A 22,675-nucleotide genomic window follows, 5' to 3' on the forward strand; every position below is an offset into this window, starting at 1 on the left:
CTCTCATACCTCATATGTTTCTGATCCTATCAGCTCTACTTTCAAAATATATCCAGAATTTGACCTCTTACCACCTCTACTGCTCTATTCTGGTCCATTATCTCTTACCAGTATATTTATAGATACCCACAGGTTCCTGTTTCTTGTTTACAGTGTTGTCCTTTTACTTGATTCTCTTTTCCCCTCAATATTTCTTGAGTGCATCTTTGTCATTGTAAAAACAAAGAACATGGAATGTGTGGGTAGCAAATTTTCTTAGTGAACCTGTAGTTTTCTTGATTACTTAATTGATTGGTCAGCTATATTAATTCCAAATTCAGAATCTTTTTTCTATAGAACTTTGAGGTTATTGGTTTATTGCCTTCTAACATTCTAGTGTTGCTAATGCCAATGTGATTCTCAGTCACTTACTCTCTGGAGATTTTATTCTTGGAGTTCAGAAGTGTTACAACACTGGTGTGTGTTTTTCCTGAGTGGTTCTCTGTGGATCTTGTAAATCTGAAGAGTTAGGTCTCTTTAACATAATAAATTGTCTGCCTGTCTCTATCTGTGTTTCTCTCTTTTTGACTCTCAGATTAGTTTCTGTTTTATTTCTGTCCCTCCCCCCGTGTGTGTGTGTGTGTGTGTGTGTGTGTGTGTGTGTGTGTTTTAATTTTTATTGAATGCATTTATCTTCTTATGTCGTGTATTCATATCTCTGTCTCTTGGTTTTGTAGTTTGGGAGATTACAATAAAAAAAACAACCACAAGGAATAATGATCAACTTAAAGCAGTTTCACTCAAGATTAAATTTAGATTACAGATTGGACATACTTTTTCTTCCTGTTGATAAATCCTAGTAAAACTTCATGAGAGTGACTTCTTTTTAAAAGGCATAAACCCATAAAGGACAGAGTCAATTTTCACAGGAGACAACACAATTTTGGAGGCTGAAAAGCAAATGGATGAGTTTAAATGACTTCTTAGCAGAATTGAGAAAGCTGCAATATAAGGAGGCAGTGGGTAAAGCCAATAAGTGACTTGATTTCCACCCAAACTTCTAAAAGGCTCAGGAATTGGCATCACCAGGTGCTAATAGAAACTAGAATACTGAAGTAATTAGGGGTGAAGATGGAATTAAAAACTGGAAGATTAACTCAATTTGTTTCAGTAGTGGTGATATTTCCAATCCCCTCTTGCATTTTATATAATTGGATAGCTACTCCTCTTGAGCTCTGGTACTCTCTGGAGAGCATAAGAGAGATTCTGGAGAAACCTAGACACAATTAAGATCACAGGTAATCTACCACACTAAAGATAGCCTGAAGCAAATGGGGGAAATAGAGGGAAAGCTGGTATCTGCCTGATGCTTATTATTTGATAAGCTATTAATACAGGAGAATTACTGAGTGCCAACTCTGATTACATGCTAGACACTATGCTAGGCGCTAGGAAACAAAAGAGCAATACAGACCAAGGTTCTTGAGGATACTGCATCTATCATAAGGTTCCTTTGAATTGGGATGCTCTTCCCCTACTCTTTACATGGCTGTTGAAGAAGTGAGCAATGCAACAAATTATGATAGAAGTCACAAAGGAAAGAGAAGAACAGATCTGGAAGGCTCAAGTGCTGATGAAAAATGTGTCAGATAACAATTTAGGAACCCCTATCCCCCAAATCCCTTTTTATTTAGCTTCTTCTGATAAATTTATCTTACTCAGTTTGTCATTTGAATGACATGCTAACAAGTCTGAGTTTTCTTGGTGTGTTATAGGGAGTCATTGAAAGAGTTTAGCCAATAAAGTGGCATTCCAGAATACAGCTTTAGGAAATTAGTGTAAAATTTGATTGGGGGTGAGGGTGGAAGCTGACAGTAGTGAGGTCAGTTGGAATCTTTTTTTTTTTTTTTAACATTTTTTTATTGATTTCAGAGAAGAAGGGAGATTATATATATATAAATTATGAGAAAAAATCATTTATCAGCTGCTTCCTGCATGCCCCCAGCTGGGGATCAAGTGCCCAACCTGGGCATGTGCCCTGACCAGGAATCGAACTGTGACCTCCTGGTTCGTAAGTCAATGCTCAACCACTGAGCCATGCCAGCCAGGCTCAATTGGAATCTTTTAAGAGAAAATGTAGGCCTAAACTAGTTAAAATCGAGAGGAAGGAACAGATACATGAGAAATTAGAGAATGGGTAGGACTTTTAAAAATGGACTGGACAAGCCTGGCTGGTGTTGCTCCGTGGTTGAGCATCAACCTATGAACTGGAAGGTCACAGTTTGATTCCTGGTCAGGGCACATGCCCGTGTTGCAAACTTGGTCCCCAGTAGGAGGCATGCAGGAGGCAGCCAATCAAATGATTTTCTCTCATCATTGATGTTTCTATCTCTCTCCCCCCTCTCTTCCTCTCTGAATCAATAAAAATATAGTTCTTTAATAATTGGACAAGAAACAGAGAGGAATTGGGCAGTAGTGAATATAGTGGTTTCTATCAACCAAATTGGGAATGGATCAGGAGGGAATCAGGTTTATCCTTTTGGATTTTGCTTGAACATTATTAGTCCTGCAAAGCATTCCCTGATTATCCTAGCTAGGAAGTATTAGGTGCACCCATGTTCTCATTTTATCTTCTCTTTTCTGTGTGTGCTTATCAGCTTTTCTTATTGTTTCAGTATCTTTTCCTTCGTTGTATTCTTTGTATATGGCAAATTAACTGTTGATCACATGAAGGGTTATTTCTGAAAATTTTCCTTGGTCAGAAAATGCATAGTGGAATAACTTAATACTTCATAGAAAAAGACAGTATGATAAATGAAGACAGTATTAAGGATATTGTGTTCTCTCAGATTGGTAATAATGAATATAGATCTATTTCTTTTGCCATTCTATGATTTATAGGAATGTTTCAAGATCTTTCTTATCTACAATTTCAAAGAGATTCTTCTAAATGTGTTTTTGTATTATTACTTTTGTTATTGTGTCACCATCTAAATTTTTAAATTTTTTTAAAATTTGTTTTACGGTTCTCTCTTCATGCCTCTCTCCTAAATTCTTATTATCACTAGTAATTATTATCTTACACTCAGTCTGAAATTCTCATGGTTGAGGAAAAGATAATGTCTGGGTAAATCTACATGTGTTAGTAATCCAGGGGGAAGAATCTTGCATGGAGGAAGCAAGTAAAGTTGCAAATGAGAGGAGCTAATTAACGGAGCAAGGTCTCAAATCTATAATTATGGGAGATGACTGGGTGAAAAGAAAAATATAGGGGTTCCGCAAGCAGTGTCCCTTGGTGGGGACAGGGTAGAGCTGGAGGCACTAACGTATCCATGTGGCCACCTGCTGAAGCCTGGTGAACATGGGAAGGGGAAGCCCTTTAAGTTCGTAGGAATTTTAGATGTCGAAAATATTTCCTGTACACAAGACTTGGTATTACATGCTTCGTTAGGATTTGCTGTAGCTGGCCTTGGACATTTTTTATTAGATATTAGAATTAAAAGATTGTGTGGTGTTGGAGTAGGAGGATTTATCTTGGTGACTTTACGATGCTGGTTCTATTGTAGGTATAATTATGCAAAGCTAAAAACCCAGGAAAGAATCACCAGAGAAGGAATTAAAAATAAGATTTTATGTGAAAGTACCCACCTTGGTCCTAAAAGAAAGCAAACAGCAAACAAACAGCCACAGCAGCAATTGAGTGGGGTTTTGAGCATAGAAACCCAAATACAACTCACTGAAGTCAGTGTGGACAAAGTAGAGATCAACTATGTAAAACATCATGTGTACCATAAGAATGCTTTCAATCAAGTAAATGAAGTATATGTATGTTGTAAAAAAAAAAAGAAAGGAAGGAAGAAATATAAGGGTCTTTCCCAGAAGACTGCAAGGAAACGTGAAGAACATATTATTTCATATTATTTCCACGTGGAAATATCACTGGTAGAGTTATGTGATGGTAAATTTTGTGTCAATTTGGCTGGGCCACAGTGCCCAGATATTTGGTCAAATATTCTGGATGTTTCTGTAAAAGTGTTCTTTTGGATGAGATTAATATTTAAGTCTATAGACTCTGAGTGAAACAAATTTCCCTCCATGATGGAGATGAGCCTTGTCTAATCAGTTGAAGGTCTTACTAGAACAAAGACTGATTTCCTCAGAGTAAGAAAGAATTCTGTCAGCAGACCACCTTTGGACTCCAACTGCAACTCTTTCTTAGATCTCCAGCCTGCCAGCCTATGATGCAGATTTTGGGTTTTCACAGCCAGTTCTTTAAAATAAATATGTGTGTGTGCACATCATGTTGGTTCTGTTTATCTGGAGAACCCTGACAAATACAAGCAGTAAAGTAGTGTCGAAAGCTGAAATTTAGTATGGGTTGGATGTGGGGAGGAGCTACAGTAGAGGACAGAAAACCTGCTCTGTGTATTGAGAATAATGAGCTTGGTTGGAACTTAGATTAGGATAAGTGGGTTTGGACCAATTCTTAAAACTGATACTTGAGGAGTTTTAACTAAAACTACATCATAGATTTTATTCTAATTTTTTATTTGAACTTAGCCTTATTTTCCTTACTTTTGGGCATTTCTTAACTAATTTAGTCTTGTTTATTGCTGTCACATTTTGGTCTTCAACAGACTTGCTTTTCTTCTTTATCAATTGCTATCAGAGTCTAATTTATAATTTTTAGTTTTTGTCAAAAATGAAGGCTTGTGGAAAATATTAATGATTTCACTTGGGGGTACTAAGTATACTTAATTATGTATATGTTTATAACATTAAATTTAGAAAGCTTTGGTATTTTATAATATAGATACTGTATGGGGAAATTGGTCACTACAACACTTCTCTCTAGCTGCACGTCCTTCTGGATGACCTTCCAGACAAAGCCGGGGCTGCGAGGGAAGCCCGGGTCCCAGGTGCCGGAAAGAAGCCAGTGCCAGCAGCCGTGGAAACAAAGGCCTACTCTTGCATGATTTTCATGCATCGGGCTTCTAGTATCCTATCTAATAAAAGTGTGATATGCAAATTGACCATCACTCCAACACATAAGATAGCCACCCCTATGTGGTCAAAGATGGCCACTCTCATGTGGACACAAGATGGCCGGCAGGGGAGGGTAGTTGGGAGGGACCAGGCCTGCAAGGGAGGTCAGGTGGGAGCAATCAGGCCTGCAGAGGAGGCAGTTAGGGGCAACCAGGCTGGCAGGGGAGGGCAGTTAGGGGCAATTGGACCGACAAGGGAGCAGTTAGGCGTCGAGCAGGCTAGCAGGAGTGTGGTTAGGGGGTGATCAAGCTGGCAGGCAGAAGTGGTTACAGGCAATCAGGCAGGCAGGTGAGCGATTTGGAGCCAGCAGTCCTGGATTGTGAGAGGGATGTCCGACTACCAGTTTAGGCTCGATCCCTAGGGGTCCCAGATTGGAGAGGGTGCAGGCTGGGCTGAGGGACACACACACACCCTGTGCACGAATTTCATGCATCAGGCCTCTAGTAGGATATAAAAGCCTAAGTGACCAAACGACCAGAATGACTAGTTGCTATGACACGCACTGACCACCAGGGGACAGACAATCAACACAGGAGATGCCCCCTGGTGATCAGTGCACTCCCACAGCAGGAGCACCACTTAGCTGACCGACCCGTCTCGGTGGCCCACCAGCCTGGCAGCAGTCACTCATTCCCTTAGTAGTCTTGCAGGCCCAATCTCCAGAGAATGGGCCAGTCACTGACTACCAGAACCGCCGGCCTCCTGGAAGTCGGCCTTGGACACCATGGCCACTTCCCCTCCCTAGATGCTCTGCAAGGAAGAAAGAATATAAAAGCGGTTGCCAGGTGGCCCCTGACAACCAGTATGAACGTCAGTGGGACAGATCCGGATCCCAGACCGGCAAGGGCATCCCACTGCCTGCCCAGAGGGCCAGTCGTGTCCCGGTTCCCCCCTCGGGACACCACCCATGCACGAATTCATGCACCAGGCCTCTAGTTCAGTCTTAAAAAGGAAATGCTGATACATGTTAGTTAGAATGAAACTACAAAGCATTATGCTAAGTAAAAGAAGCCAGACACAAAATGTCTCACATTGTATGTTCCCTTAATTATCCAGGGTAGGAAAAGCAGATTACTGGTTACTGGGGGTAGGAGGTAATGGGGAGGGATTACTTAATGAGTAGGCATACTCTAGGGCCATGAAAAAAATTTGAAACTGAGAGGTGGTGGTCACACGACATTATAACTATACTAAATGTCACTGAATAGTTATTGTACATTGTATACTAGAGGCCCGGTGCATGAAAATTTGTGCATTGGGCAGCGGTTGTCCTTCAGGTGGCCTGCCCCCTCTCACAGTCCGGGAGCCCTCAGGGAAGTGGGCCTAAGCCGTAGTCTGGCCTCCCTCTGCAGGAGGTGACCGGGCTGATCAGGGGAAGGCGCCACCCCCATCACCCCACTGCTGCTGCCACTGCTGGCCACGATGGCTGCGAGGCCTGATTGTGCTGGCTAAGACTTCTGAATAGCAGTGGGGAAAGTGAGCATCCTTGTCTTGTTTCTGATCTTAGGGGAAAGCTTTCGTCTTTTATCATTGAATATGTTAGCTGTGGGTTTTTCATATACTGGTATGCCCTTCATGTTAAAGAAGTTCCCTTCTATTCCAAGTTCACTAAGTGTTCTTATCATGAAATCGTGTTAAATTTTGTCAAATGTTTTTTTTCTACATCTGTTAAGATGATTGTGTGGGACTCTACCTTTCAGTCTATTAATGTGGTATATTACACTGAATTTGTTAAACCACCATTGCATTCTTAGGATAAAATCCCAATTGATCAAGGTATATAATTTTCTAAATGTACTGAGGATTAGTTTGCTAGTATTTTTTGTTTTTGTTTTTTTAGAATTTTTGTGTTTAGAATTTTTTTTTTAGAATTTTTTTAGAATTTTAAATTTTTTGAGAACTTTTTTTAGAATCAATCAAAGAGAGATTGACTTGTAGTTTTCTTATGGTCTCTTTGTCTGACTTTTGGTATCAGGGTAATGCTGGCCTCCTAGAATGTGTTAAAAAGTGGGTTTTTTTGTTTTGTTTTGTTTTTTGAAGGAGTTTGAATAGGGTTGATCTTAATTCTTTTTTTAATGTTTGATAAAATTCACCAGTAAAACCATCTGGTTCTGGCTCTTTGGAGGTTTCGATTACTAGTCCAATCTCTTGTAGGTCTGTTGAGATTTTCTGTTTTTCTTTTTTTCTTGAATCACTTTTGGTAACTAGGAATTTTTCTGTTTCATCTAGATTATCTAGTTTGTTTTGGCATATGATTATTTTATAAGCCTTTTAATTTCCATAAGACTGGTAGTAGTATCCTTGTTCTCATTTCTGATTTTAGTTATTTGCATCTTCTCACTTTATCCTTGGTCATTATAGCTAAGGTTTCTATATTTTATTCATCTTTTCAGAAAACCAACTTTTAGTTTTGTTGATTATTTTTCTGTTCTTTTTGTTGTTTATCTCGGCTCTTATCTGTATTATTTACTTTGCTGGATTTGGGATTTATTTTGGTTTTTTTCTAGTTTCTTAAGGTATAAAGTTGATTTTTTTTTAGAATATAAAGCAATTAATCTATCTTTTGAATATGTGATTATCGTTAGTCCTTAGGAAGCTTTGGAGCTTCTCTATGATTTTGTAGAGGAAGGGCTTTGACTTTTCCCCTCCTCTGCTTCAGGATAAGCTAATCTATTACTTTGGCGGGCTGGGACATTATATATTGTGTGGTGGTGGTGGTGGTAATGGTGGTGATCCTGAGGTTAGGAGGAAGATTGATTTAGTTGTAATTTTCTTAGTAGTTCTGCTTTTTCTAACTCTTTAGCCTTCCTTTTGGATAAAGGAAGTACTGTATCCTGCCCTGATACAGTACTGTTTGGCAACCAGGGTAAGGGAATTTCAACTTTTTTTCCACATCTGTGCCCCTATCCTCATCCACCAAGTTTGTGGGTACCAGTAAAAATTTCTAAGGACATGCTACATACAGTTTCTGGGATTCATCTTCCAGTTCAGACTAACTCATTCAGCATCTGAAAGATACTTAACAAAATTGCATGGTATGAGTTTGAGATCATTTCCTGGCTTGGGATACTTTTAACTTTTTTTATTAGCCTAAAGGAAGGATAGTCTTCTGTAAACCTACACCTATGCCACCATCTTTCCTGGAAGTCTCATAAGTACTAGAAAGAATTTTTAGGATTAAAAAGAGGTATTATTTAAACTGAAATAACATTCATCTTCAGTCTAGCTTTGGATCAATTCTGCAGAAAAATGCATACGTTCAAAACTTTGCATTATGTTGCGTTTACTTCCTCTAGGATGCTCTTTAAATGGATAATATATGATCTTTCAGACTTTTCTTATTTGAAACTTCTATACAGATGCAGGCATTTTTAGAACTTTGGGATTTTGTGGACTCTGTAAATCTTCACACACTGGCCTCTCCTCTCCACTCCCACTTCCCCCCACCACACACACAGGAAATGTCACATAGGTTTCCAATTTTCTATTTTGCTGAATGAGGACATTAAAAATAGATCAAGCCCTAATCGGTTTGGCTCAGTGGATAGAGCGTCGGCCTGCAAACTGAAAGGTCCCGGGTTCGATTCAGGTCAAAGGCATGTACCTTGATTGCGGGCACATCCCCAGTAGGAGGTGCGCAGGAGGCGGCTGATCGATGTTTCTCTCTCATCGATGTTTCTAGCTCTCTATCCCTCTCCCTTCCTCTCTGTAAAAAATCAATAAAATATTTCTTTAAAAAAATAGATCAAACTGAAAATAAGTAAATAAAAAATAAATCAACATTTCCTCTCACAAGTACCAAAGATATCTTCTATAATAATAAAAGTGTAATATGCTAATTAAACTGGATGACCTTCCAAATGAAGCCGGGGCTGCAAGGGAAGCCCGGGTCCTGGGTGCCAGAGGGAAGCCGGTGCCGGCAGCCAGGGAAAGGAAGGCCTCCTCTTCCACAAATTTTGTGCATCAGGCCTCTAGTAAATAAATAAAAATCTAGGAAGAACACAATCTTATAATACAGTCTTTGTTTAAACTGAATACATTTGGCTCTAGGCAAAACTCACTTTATTCTTCTTTTTTAAAAAAATTATTTAGCTACGAATTAATGAGTACTATCTCATGGGTGACATTTAAGAACTGCTGCTTATACTTGGAACAATACACTTATAAGAGGTACTACCTGAATATGATGAATAGGCACATATCTTATATCCTCTGTTTTCTTACCAGTTCGGTCCTTTGGTACAGAAGACAGACCAACAGATCGTCCAATACCACCTCGAGATGAAGTCTTTGAATACATAATATTCCGCGGAAGTGATATTAAAGACCTCACTGTTTGTGAGCCGCCAAAACCACAATGTTCTTTGCCTCAGGACCCAGCTATCGTTCAGGTAACTGATAATAAGTTTGTCTTGGCGTTCAAATAAACTTGATGCACATGGCTAGCCTTGGCTTTTGCTGTTCCTGGGTTTTCAGGGTTTTTTGTTTGTTTGTTTGTTTGTTTGTTTGTTTTCTCAGTTGAATGCCCATATATAGCTTACCATTTTCTATTTCCCTAGATACCTAAAATACCTGGATAATGTTTCATCTAGGTTTTTCTCTCTAGAGCATAAGAAACTAAATAAAGTCTGAAATAGCTAATGAATTTATTTTTATCATAAAATATTTTCTAATTTCAACATCAGTTAAAATATTTTATCGCTATCTAATAATATGAGAAACACTATTCAAACCACTATACATAAAAGTCAATCCTCGCTCTAGCTGGTTTGGCTCAGTGGATAGAGCGTCGGCCTGCGGACTCAAGGGTCCCAGGTTCGGTTCCGGTCAAGGGCATGTAACTTGGTTGCAGGCATATCCCCAGTGGGGACTGTGCAGGAGGCAGCTGATCGATGTCTCTCTCTCATCGATGTTTCTAATTCTCTATCCCTCTCCCTTTTTCTCTGTAAAAATCAATAAAATACATTTTAAAAAAAAGTCAATCCTCACACCACCCTCTGAGCTTGTTATTATAATTATTCTCAGTTTTTACAAGTGAGATTGGGATAGAGCCACAATTTGAACAAACTCAGGCAGTTGGCTCGAATCCAGGATCTGTGCCACTATATTAATTCTCATGTGGTTCATATTAAAAACCAAGGTGGTGCCCTAACCAATTTGGCTCAGGGGATAGAGCGTCGGCCTGCGGACTCAAGGGTCCCAGGTTCAGTTCTGCATGTACCTTGGTTGCGGGCACATACCCAGTAAGGAGTGTGCAGGAGGCAGCTGATCAATGTTTCTCTCTCATCGATGTTTCTAACTCTCTCTCTCCCTAACTCTCTGTAAAAAATCAATAAAATATATTTTTTTAAAAAAATTAAAAAATAAAAACCAAGATGGTGATGGCTACTCTTAGGTATATTAGGTTGGGGGGCAGGGGAGTAAAATCACATTATATGTTATACAATATACATGCAACGTTATATAAGATAACCAAACATAGCACTGACCAGGTGGCTCAGTTAGTTGGAGCGTCATGGTCAGGGCACGTACAAAAGGCAACTGATCAATGTTTCTCTCTCTCTCTTTCTCTCTCAAATTAATAAAACGTGTCCTTGGGTGAGGATTTTTTTTAAAAAGAGAGCCAAACATTAAAAAATTTTAATGTACAGACATATTCAATTTCCTAAATAAGGTATTTAAAAAGAAGACTTAAGTATTCTCAGTGAGAGAAGTAAAAAATTGAGTATTTTAGCCTTAGCCAGTTTGGTTCAGTGGATAGAGCGTCAGCCTGCAGACTGAAGTATCCCAGGTGCGATTCGGGTCAAGGGCACATGCTCGGATTGCGGGTTCAGTTCTCAGTAGATGGCATACAAGAGGCAGCTGATGAATGATTCTCTCTCATCATTAATGTTTCTATCTCTCCCTCCCTCTCCCTTCCTCTCTGAAGTCAAGTGAAATTGGGATAGAGCCACAATTTGAAATATATATATTTTCTAAATATATATATTTTTTAATTGTGTATTTTATTTAAAATAGAAACACATATATCTAAAGGATTTTAATTATGGATTAAAGAGGATGTCCAGGGAACAAACTGAAAGCTCTGGTGCCCAACCCCACCTCCGGCCCTGGCCCGGGATCCCCTCCCCTCCCAGGATCCCCTGGGATTCCCCACCCCTAAAAAACAAAAGAAAAGAAAAAAAATAAAATAAAAATAAAGAGGATGTCCATTACAGTACCTGTTTTCATTTTACATTTTAATTGGAAGCATATAGAAACTCAGCTATAATGCAGAAGAAGCAGGTCTTAAGAATATTTTTACTTGAGGGCATAGCTGATTAAAACCTTGTGGCCCCCTTGGTTTTCCTCCTGAATTCATTTCTTTCTTAACCCTTTTTCTTATTAGAAGTCTTTGTTTGGCCCTAGCTGGTTTTGCTCAGTGGATAGACCCTCAGCCTGATGACTGAAGGGTCTCAAGTTTGATTCCAGTCAAGGGCACGTAACCCTACCTCTACCAATCCATGTGCTTCTCTCTCCCAGTCTTTCCCCCTCCTTTCCACTCTCTCTAAAATTCAATGGAAAAATATCCTCGGTTGAGGATTAAAAAGTAAATAAATTAAATAAAACCCCTGGTTTAAAAAAACGTCTTTGGTCATTTGCGCTAAAAGATGCTTATTCATTTATCAATGTAATACTTTTAAATTAACTTTCCTTTTTTTGTTCTGTGAGTGATAAAAATCTTAGTTTCCCACAAATCAGATTCTTAAAGTACATGTTATACACAATTTGTCTTCTAGTTATTAAAATACCTCAGGAACTCTTCGAATATAAAATTAAGGCCGAAAAAAGAAAAGGGACCTTTTAACATTTATTTACCACACATTGTTCTTGAATATTAAGACAAGCTTTTTAATAAGAAATGGGTAAATTTTCTTATAACATAAACTAGAGAAATTCTTTCATCTATCCTCTCCTTTCTTTTTTATTGTTGAAAGTATTATAGGTGTCCCCTTTTTCCCCCCCATTGCCCACCTCCACCCAGTTCCCGCCCCACCCCAGGCCTTCAAAACCCTATTGTCTATGTCCATAGGTAAAGCATATTCTATGTAATAAAGGGGTAATATGCAAATTGACCCTAATGGCAGAACAACTGGTCGCTATGATGCGCACTGACCACCAGGGAGCAGACGCTCAATGCAGGAGCTGCCCCCTGGTAGTCAGTGCGCTCCCACAGGAGGAAGCACCGTTTAGCCACAAGCTGGGCTGACGGCTGGCGAGCACAGAGGCGGTGGCAGGGGCCTCTCCAGCCTCTGCAGCCGCGCTAAGGATATCCGATTGATAGCTTAGGCCCGCTCCCCGAGGGCTCCCAGACTGCGAAAAGGCACAGGCCGGGCTGAGGGATACACACACACACACACACACACACTGGGCCTCTAGTATGCATATAAGATCTTTGGTACCTCTCTCTCTCCTTCCCTCTAAGATTCCTCGGTCTGTTATTTCATGTTTCCATGCTTCTTGATTCTATTTTATTTATCAGTTTATTTTGTTCATTAGATTTTTTGAACATTTCTTTTGATTTTTAGATTCAGTTGTTGATTATCCTCTCCTTTTTATGTCTTAATTTTGGGGAAGTAAGTCTGAAGGAATCCTGAGAAAATCTGACTACTTAAGTGGAGGAAGAAGAAACATATTCTAATAAAAGTAGCTGCCTACACCAGCAATTTTCAATTGGTATGCCACAAGAATTATTAAAACTTGAAATACCTGACTATTTAGTCAGGGGCACTGACCTCTTTTCCCTTAGATTGTCAAATAAAAGAATGACAGCAGCCAACACAGATATAGCCGTTTGGTGTGAATGAATGATAATTACACCTATTTATTTTTTGTCAGTTAGGCAAAGAATATAATGTACTCTTTGGCGTGCTGCACCAAATTTTAGCAATTAGTTTATGTGTGCCACAAGATGAAAAAGGTTGAAAATCACTGGCCTACACCAAATAGTGGTGGTATCTATTTTATATATATACTAGAGGCCTGGTGCACAAAATTCATGCATGGGTGGTGTAAATTTTATTCTTATAACATAAACTAGAGAAATTCTTTCATCTATCCTCTCCTTTCATTTTTATTGTTGAAAGTATTATAGGTGTCCCCTTACCCTCCCCCACCCCCATTGCCCACCTCCACCCAGTTCCCGCCCCACCCCAGGCCTTCAAAACCCTATTGTCTATGTCCATAGGTAAAGCATATTCTATGTAATAAAGGGGTAATATGCAAATTGACCCTAATGGTGGAACAACTGGTCGCTATGATGCGCACTGACCACCAGAGGGCAGATGCTTAATGCAGGAGCTGCCCCCTGGTAGTCAGTGCACTCCCATAGGAGGAAGCACTGTTTCCTGGAGGCAATCGGGGTCAATTAGGGCCATCTCACCCAGTCCCAGTCGGGGCCAGTGGCTGGTGACCGGGGAGGGACTGCGGGAGGGATCACTGGAAGGCTCCAGGGCGTGTCCACCCGCATCTTGCCAAGTCCCGATTGACCAGACCCCAGCAGCAAGCTAACCTATTGGTTGGAACATCTGCTCCCTGGTGGTCAGTGCACATCATAGTGACCGGTCAGTCGACGCTCAGTCGGACAATTTATTAAGCTTTTATATATATACTAGAGGCCCGGTGCACAAAAATTTGTGCACTCGGGGAGAAGGGGGGTCCCTCAGCCCGGCCTGTGCCCTCTCGCAGTCTGGGACCCCTCGGGAGATAACGACCTGCTGGCTTAGGCATGCTCCCGGGTGGCAAGGGCAGGCCCAGTCCCTAGGTGCAGCCCCTGGTCGGGCTCAGAGCAGGGCCAATTGGGGAGTTGGGGCGCCACCCCCTGTCATGCACAGAGCAGGGCAGATTGGAAGGTTGCAATGCCACCCTCAGTCATGCTCAGGGTAGGGCCGATTGGGGGGTTGGGGCACCACCCCCTGTCACACTCAAGGCAGGATCGATGGGGAGGTTGCAGCACCACCCCCTGTCATGCACAGAGCAGGGCCCATCAGGGGGGTTGGGGCTCCATACCCTGTCACGCACAGAGCAGGGCCAATCGGGGTTGGGGCGCTACCCCCTATCACGCACAGAGCAGGGCCCATCAAGGGGGTTGGGGCTCCATACCCTGTCACGCACAGAGCAGGGTCAATCGGGGTTGGGGAGCTCCCCCCTGTCACTCACAGAGTAGGGCCGATAGGGGAGTCGGGGCACCGTCCCGTCACACACAGAGCAGGGCGGATCAGGGGGTTGGGGCACCGCCACTGTCACACTCAGGGTAAGGCTGATGGGTAGGTTTTGGCTCTACCCCATCACCCACAGAGCAGGGCCCGTGGGGAGCGGGTTGGGGCGCCGCCTTCTATCACCCACAGAGCAGGGCTGATCAGGGGGTTGGGGCGCCGCCACTCTCACACTCAGGGCAAGGCTGATGGGGAGGTTATGGCTCTACCCCGTCACACACAGAGCAGGGCCCGTGGCTGGGGGGCACCGCACCCTGTCACACACAGAGCCGCAGGGCGATCAGGGGGTTGGGGAGCTCCCCTCTATAAGGCACAGAGCAGGGCTGATCAGGGGATTGGGGCGCCTTCCCCTGTCATGAACAGAGCATGGCGGATAGGGAGGTGTGGCCCCACCCCCTGTCACACACAGAGCCCCAGGGCATTCAGGGAGTTTGGGCACTGCCCCCTATCACGCTGATCCTGGTGCCGGGAGGCCTCTCGGCTCTGCTGATCCCGGTGCCGGGAGGCCTCGCAGCTCCGCTGATCCCGGTGCTGGGAGGCATATTACCCTTTTACTATATAGGATAGAGGCCTGGTGCATGGGTGGGGGCCGGCTGGTTTGCCCTGAAGGGTGTCCTGGATCAGGGTGGGGGTCCCCACTGGGGTGCCTGGCCAGCCTGGGTGAGGGGATGATGGCTGTTTGCAGCTGGTCACACACCCTTCAGGGTGGGGGTCCCCACTGGGGTGCCTGGCCAGTCTGGGTGAGGGGCTGAGGGCTGTTTCAGGCTGGCGGGTGACTGAAGCTCCCAAATGCTCCTTTTTTTCTTTTTTTTTTTAATTCTGGGCCAGCTTTAGCTCTGGCTCCAGCTCTGAGGCCTCTGCTGCTGAAAGCAGGTATCTGGTTTGTTTGGGTTCTATAATCGAAACACTGTTTCAACTCCAGCTCTGAGATCCCGGCTGGCTGAAAGCAGGTTTCTGGGGTTTTGGTTAGCTTCTGTATTTGTAACAATGTTTCAAACTGCAAGCTCAGAGGCCGGCAAGGCAGGCGGGGAAGGTTGGTTTCCTCCGTCACTGAAGCAAGCAAGCCTCATGTTCGCTTCAAGCTGCCTGGCTGCTGGCCGCCATCTCGGCTGGCAGTTAATTTGCATAGCTCCCTGATTAGCCAATGGGAAGGGTAGCGGATGTATGGCTAATTACCATGTTTCTCTTTTATTAGATAGGACTAGAGGCCCAATTCACGAAATTCGTGCAATGGGTTGCTCGGCTCTCGAAGCTGCGGCAGCTTGCCTCGGCCCTCGCAGCCCCAGCTTTGTCTGGAAGTTCATCCAGTTGTTCAGCTGTTTGGTCTGATTAGCATATTATGCTTTTATTATTATAGATATAGATATAGATATAGATATAGATATAGATATAGATATACTAGAGGCCCAGTGCATGAAATCCTGCACTGGGGGGAGTGTCCCACAGCCCAGCCTGCACCCTCTCCAATCTGGGACCCCTTGAGGAATGTCTGGCAGTTGGACATCTCTCACAATCCAGGACTGCTGGCTCCCAACTGCTCACCTGTCTGATTGCCCCTAACTGCTTCTGCCTGCCAGCCTGATCACCCCCTTAACCACTCCCCTGCCAGCCTGATTGACACCTAACTGCTCCCCTGCCGGCCTGGTTGCCCCCAGCTGCCCTCCTCTGCCAGCCCAGTCGCCCCTAACTGCCCTCCCCTGCCAGCCTGGTCACCCATAACTGCCCTTCCCTGCCAGCCATCTCGTAACCACATGGGGGCAGCCATCTTGTGTGAGGGTGTGATGCTCAATTTGCATATTACCTCTTTATTATATAGGACTAGAAGCCTGGTGGTATGAAATTTGTGCATGGGTAGGGTCCCTAGGCCTGGCTGGCGATCAGGGCCTATCGGGGCCTTCCGGCTGCTGGCCAGGGCCTCCCTTAGTTTACACCGCCCCCTGGTGGTCAGCGCATGTCATAGCGAGTAATCAGTCTCCCAGTTGAACTCGCGTGCGGACAATTTGCATATTAGGCTTTTATATATTTAGACTAGTGACCCGGTGCACGAAATTCGTGCACTGGGTGTGGGGGGGGGGAGTGTCCCTCAGCCCAGCCTGCCCCCTCTCACATACTGGGAGCCCTCAGGCGTTGACCCCCATCACCCTCCGATCGCCTGATCGGCCCCTTGCCCAGGCCTGATGCCTCTGCCAGAGGTGTCAGGCTTGGACAGGGGACCCCCATCTCCCCCCGATCACTGGCTCTGGCCCCCGCCCAGGCCTGAGGCCTCTGGCCCAGGAATCATGCCTGGACAGGGGACTCCCATCTCCCTCTGATCGCTTGCTCCACCCCCCGCCCAAGCCTGACGCCTCTGACCCAGGCTTCAGGCCTGGGCAAGGGGACCATCATATCCCCCCAATCCCCGGCTCCGCCCCCCACCCAGGCCTGATGCCTCAGCCAGAGGAGTTGACCCTCATCACCCTCCGATCACCAATCACCGGATCGGCCCCTTGACCAGGCCTGAGGCCTCCGGCAGAGGTGTCAGGCCTGGGCAGGGGACCCCCAGCTCCCCGCAGTTGCAGGCTCCGCCCCTTCCCAGGCCTAATGCCTCTGGCCTAGGCGTCCGGCCCAGGCAGCTGGGACCTGCAGTGGCAGCGGGGGGCGCCACGATCGTGGGCTTCGCTTTAGGCCCAGGCAAGGGACCCCTAGCTCCTGGGACTGCCAGCTTCAACCATGCCCAGCTCCCATCGCTGGCTCCACCCCTACTTCCTGCTATCACTGGCCAGGGCGGCAAAGGCGCCTGATTCTCCGATCATGGCTGGGGGGCCCTGGGGCCGCCTTTGCCCTGCCCCCCAGCTCTTAGCTCCCCCCTGGGTTTCTGATCACTGTCAGTGGCAGGGGGCTTCTTCCTGCTTTCCCTTTCGCCTCCCTGCATTGTGCCTACATATGCAAATTAGCCGCCATCTTGTTGGCAGTTAACTGTCAATCTTAGTTGGCAGTTAACTGCCAATCTTATTTGGCAGTTAATTTGCATATAGCCCTGATTAGCCAATGAAAAAGGTATCGCCGTACGCCAATTACCATTTTTCTCTTTTATTAGTGTAGATAGCTTTTGGTAATTCTCCAGGGAACCAGTTATTTAAGTAATCAGCTTTATGGAATGAGGAAAATCAAAGAAAATGCAAATCAAAATGTTATTGGATAACCTCTAACCACCTTAAATTTTGACTTTGGATTATTTATTTATTTATTTATTTATTTTCAGAGAGAGGAAGGAAAAGTGAGAGAGAAACATCAATAATGAGAGAGAATCATCCATTGGCTGCCTCCTGCATGCACCCTACTGGGGTTCAAGCCTGCAACCCAGGCATATGCCCCATCCAGAAATAGAACCATGACCTCCCAGTTCAGAGGTTGATGCTCCACCACTGAGCAACACTGGTCGGGCAACTTTTGAACTTTTAGTTCATTCTTTCAGTGGGATTTATTGAGCACCTGCCATGTGCCTGGTACCAGCAGTGAATACACAAAGTCCTACTATCAGTGAGCTTATATGCCAGTAGTAGTTATTACACTTCATATTTATATTATGAAATATTTTATATTAAGATAAATTAATATTATAAAAGTTTGTGTATATACATATTAAATTATATTTTGGGTTTAGTAACAATGTTTTTTTAATTTTTTCTTTAACTTAATAACTATATTTAAAAATGTAAATTTGTGTGTGGAATAGTTTGTTTTTCCATCTCTTTCCTGTAAATTTAATAGTGCACCTCACATGATCGAAAATAAAATCAAAAGTGAAATGTCTTATTTGTCAGCACAGATTTAAAACTCAATATATTACCAAGTATGTTTTTTCATGTTTTTTTCCCTTTAAGCAAAGTTATTTTACTTGATAGTCAAGTAACTTTTCTTCAGTTCTTTCCTAAATCTGCTATAAAACTCTTTACTCAAAGGAGGAGTTTATTGTAGAAAAAAAGTGTATATATCAATGAGTATAAAATTAGCACATATAGTTGACCCTTTGAACAATGCAGAATTTGGGGGTACCAACCCTCACACAATAAAACATCTACATGTATTTTTATTTTTAACTTCTCTACGAAAGATACTTTCTTTTTTTTCTTTTCAATCATCACCTGAGGATATATTGTTTTCTTTTTACATTGACTTTAGAGAGAGGAAGCGGGAGAGAGAGAAACATCAATCAGTTCCCTCCCATACATCCCCTGACGGGGAATCGAACCTGTAACCTTTTGGTGTACATCAAGGATGTCAAACTTGCGGCCCGCAGGCCGTATGCCTATTTAATTGGCCCATGTTAGCCTTTGAGTTTGACATGCTTGATGTACAGTACGACACTCCAGCCAACTGAGCCACCCAACCAGGACCACATCTAAGTTCTGATTCCCCAAAACTTAGCTACAGTTGTTTCTCAGATTGTGCGGGGTATTGATTCCAGGACCTTCTATAGATACCAAAATCTGTGGATACTCAAGTCCTTTATACACTGAGTCGCCAGATTATTATGACCACCTGACGTTTGTAGACAAATTAGCTATAATTGCGCGCTGAAGTTGCTAGAGGGCCAGACCATTACAAATAGGGAAGCAGGTTGTTTACCATGACAGTAGAATTGATTTTTTTCTGAAGATGTGGGTAAACAACGTGATTTAACAGCCTTTGAACATGAGATATATATTACACTGAGTGGCCAGATTATTATGACCACCTGACATTTGTAGGCAAATTAGCCGTACACTGCATCGTATGGGATATGGAAGCGGAAGGCCTGTTCCAGCACCTTTGCTATCTTCAGTTACCAAGATAAAACATCTCCAAGTCGCACAGGAACGCAAGAATTGGACAGTCGAGCATTGGAAAAAAGTCATGTGATCCGATGAATCACGTTTCCAGTTGCATCATGCAGATGGCAGAGTGAGAATTTGGCGGAATCAGCATGAAAGCATGCACCCCACATGCATGAATACAACCCTTCAAGCTGGTGGGGGCAGTGTTGTGGTTTGGGGCATGTTTTCCTGGCATGATTGGGGCCCTTTAATTCGTGTGGAACAATGTCTGAGTAGCACAACATACCTAAGTAGCATTGCTGATCAGGTTCATCCTATCTTGTTGATGGCGTATCCCAATGGAGATGGCTCCTTCCAGCAAGACAATGTGCCGTGCCACGGTGCTCGTATTGTGCAGGAGTGGTTTCAAGAACGAGGGAGACTTTACCTTGCTTAGGTGGCCCCCACAATCACCAGATCTCAATCCAATTGAGCATTTGTAGGATGAAGTTAAAAGAGCCATCAGGCAGCTGGTTCCACAACCATCAAATCTCACAGAACTGGACAGTGCTATTGATCAGGCATGGTGTCACATCACCTTTCAACATCTCATGGAGTCAATGCCAAGGAGAATCGCCGCAGTATTGAAGGCCAAAGGTGGCCCAGCGAAGTACTGATGGGGTGGTCATAATAGTCTGGCCACTCAGTGTGTGTGTGTGTGTGTGTGTGTGTGTGTGTGTGTGTGTGTGTGTGTATCCCACATTCAAAGGCTGTTAAATCGTGTTGTTTACCCATATCTTCAGAAAAAATCACTTCTGTCGTGGTAAACAATCTGCTTCCCTATTTATAATGGTCTGGCCCTCTAGCAACTTCAGCGCGAAATTATAGCTAATTTGCCTACAAATGTCAGGTGGTCATAATAATCTGGCCAATCAGTGTATAAAATGGTGTAGAACAAAACATACAAAGGACCCTCTCCATTTGTTGAGGGTTGACTATATTGAAAAAAATTCACATATAAGTGGACCTTCACAGTTCAAACCCGTGTTGTTCAAGGGTCAGCTAGATATACAAATAGTGAAATCAGAAGGTTATTCAGCTGTTCTAATGTTAAATACATGTTGTAAGATTATGATTGCTTTTGTGTGTAGTAGTTATAATTTAATCGTTTTCTTTAAAAGTGTAAATATTCAAATTTCTTTCCATTATATACATGTTGTTTAGAGCCTAAAAAAATAACCCATGGTTTTTCTTCAGTCTTCACTAGGCTCATCTACTTCTTCATTCCAGTCAGTGGGTTCCTATGGACCTTTTGGCAGGATGTCGACGTACAGTCAGTTCAGTCCAAGTTCATTAGTCGGGCAGCAATTTGGTGCTGTTGGTGTTGGTACGTTTTTCTTTTTTCTTTTTTTTTTATAACCACACATTTTTAGACATCTTCTTTGGTATTCCTTTTGTAGCCTATTACTATATTTTACAGGGTTTATTTAATGTCCTCATTGACCAGTGGTTCTAAAATGGTCTCTCTTGGCCCTGGCCAGGTAGCTCAGTTAGTTAGAGTGTCATCTCAATCTGCCAAGGTTGTGGGTCCGGTCAGGACACATACAAGAATCAACCAGTGAATGAAAAAATAAGTGTAACTACAAAATCGATATTTCTCTTTCTCTTTCCCTCTCTCCTACAGATCTCCCATTCCCTCTCCCACATTGTCTCCCTTCCTCCTTTCTTCCCTCTTTAAAATCAAGAAATAAAATGGTCATCTCTCAAAAGAGTCACTTTAAAAAAACAACAGAAAAAATCTGGATATACCCAATAATCAGATTTCATTGAATGTTATTTTAAATTTACATAAGGTATATACATTTAAAATAAGTATTTTTTCAATAGGATAGATTTTCAAAAAGGGATTGGCAATAATGACATTGTGATTAGGGAATATTAATGCCATTAAGAAGTATTTATGTTGAATGTGGGTGATTATCTCATCACCTATGAAAGATGCTCACCTAGAGCATATTTGGAGGGTTGGTGCTTTGTTTATAGTAACAATGTTTTAGAAATATGACACTATAAGGAGAATGTGTAGGAGCGCAGGGCTAATAACAAACAGTCCTACTTACAAGAACAAAGGCCATTCATTGTGTGCAAAAGCTAGGTGTAATCAGATCAACCCGGTGTTAAGTTTTGTTTTTATGTCTTAGCATGCTAATGAGTTTTGTTAAAATTAATTTCTTTTTTATATAGTTGTAACTTTTCAAGTATGTAAACGTTTGACTTATTCACAAAATAAAAAAGGATAGGGTGAATCCCAAAATTGAATAAATATAAGCTGAAACAACTGGTATTAAATATATATCAAATCAATAACATAGCCACACAGGAAAAAAGTACTTAATTCAAGTAACTTTTACACTCTTAGTAGGATATGTGGTAGTAGATAGAACTATTAAAAAATTTTGACTTGGGGTTTGTAATTGGTAGTGGTATTGGTGTTAATTTTGAAACTATTTTTTAAAATATATTTTTATTGATTTCAGAGAGGAAGGGAGAGAGAGACAGAAACATCAGTGATGAGAGAGAATCATGATTGGCTGCCTCCTGCACGTCCTCCACTGCAGGGATTGAGCCTGCAATCCAGGCATGTGCTCTGACTAGGAATCGGGAATCAAACTGTGACTTCTGGTTCATAGGTCTGTGCTCAATCACTGAGCAACACTGGCCAGGCAATTTTGAAACTGTTTTGTATGTATAATGGGGTAGGACAAATTAGTAGTATATTGATGTTGGGAAGTGGTATGGAGTAGGGATATAAAAATATGAAATGGGGAAGGTATGGAAGAACCCTGTGATGTTGAAGGTGAATTGGAGGTATGAGAATTAACTCATTTTTTTAAAAAACTGCTTATTTCCTGACTGACAGGCCTAGAAGCAGTGATATCCAGTAGCAAAGAACACGTGTAGACCCTGTTCTTGGTTTCTAAATACCATTCCCCACTAAAAGAAGGGGAAACAATGCTCTTTTTTAACAGAAAAATACCAGCTAATAAAAGGAAGGAATGGTAGATAATAGAAAATCATCATTTAATAATCTCGCCCTGGCTGGTTTGGCTCAGTGGATAGAGCGTCAGTCTGCAGACTGAAAGGTCCCAGGTTCGATTCCAGTCAAGCACATGTACCTTGGTTGCAGGCACATCCCCAGTAGGCGGTGTGCAGGAGGCAGCTGATTGATGTTTCTCTCTCATTGATGTTTCTGGCTCTCTATAAAAAAATAAATAAAATATGTATTTTAAAAAAATAATCTCTGGTGTAATAATTAGCAGCACTATTATCAGCTAAAATCATTGAGTAAATGGTGTTGAAAGAGGATATTAAAATGTCCTTAAGGTATTCATCCCACAGTTTACTTACTAATTACAAAGGGGGTAAGTGTTGTGCCTTTATAATGGAACTAGAGGCCCAGTGCATGGGATTCTTGCCCTGGTGGGGGGCGTGATATGCGGGGATTGGCCTGCTGTCGTAGTGCTGCTCATTCCGGTCAGCCGAGTGGCTGCTCCCTGGTCTGGCATCTTCCGTGGAGCCAGAGCACTCGCCTCTCCAAGGGACCTGGTTGGGGGTGGGCCC

General features: G+C 42.8%; 1 protein-coding gene across 6 annotated transcripts in view; it reads left to right on the top strand.

Annotated features, from left to right (window-relative positions):
• LSM14A (LSM14A mRNA processing body assembly factor) overlaps positions 1-22,675 on the top strand; it is a 151,293-nt gene that overhangs the window by 12,341 nt on the left and 116,277 nt on the right. For all 6 annotated transcript variants that reach the window (XM_081107879.1, XM_081107878.1, XM_081107877.1 and 3 more), the window contains exons 2-3: positions 9,253-9,416; positions 20,312-20,441. In XM_081107879.1, the coding sequence (XP_080964005.1) occupies positions 9,253-9,416; positions 20,312-20,441 (294 nt within the window). The remainder of the gene's footprint in view (positions 1-9,252; positions 9,417-20,311; positions 20,442-22,675) is intronic.

The sequence above is a fragment of the Myotis nattereri genome, assembly GCF_964212035.1.
Source record: "Myotis nattereri genome assembly, chromosome: 15".
NCBI lineage: Eukaryota > Metazoa > Chordata > Mammalia > Chiroptera > Vespertilionidae > Myotis > Myotis nattereri.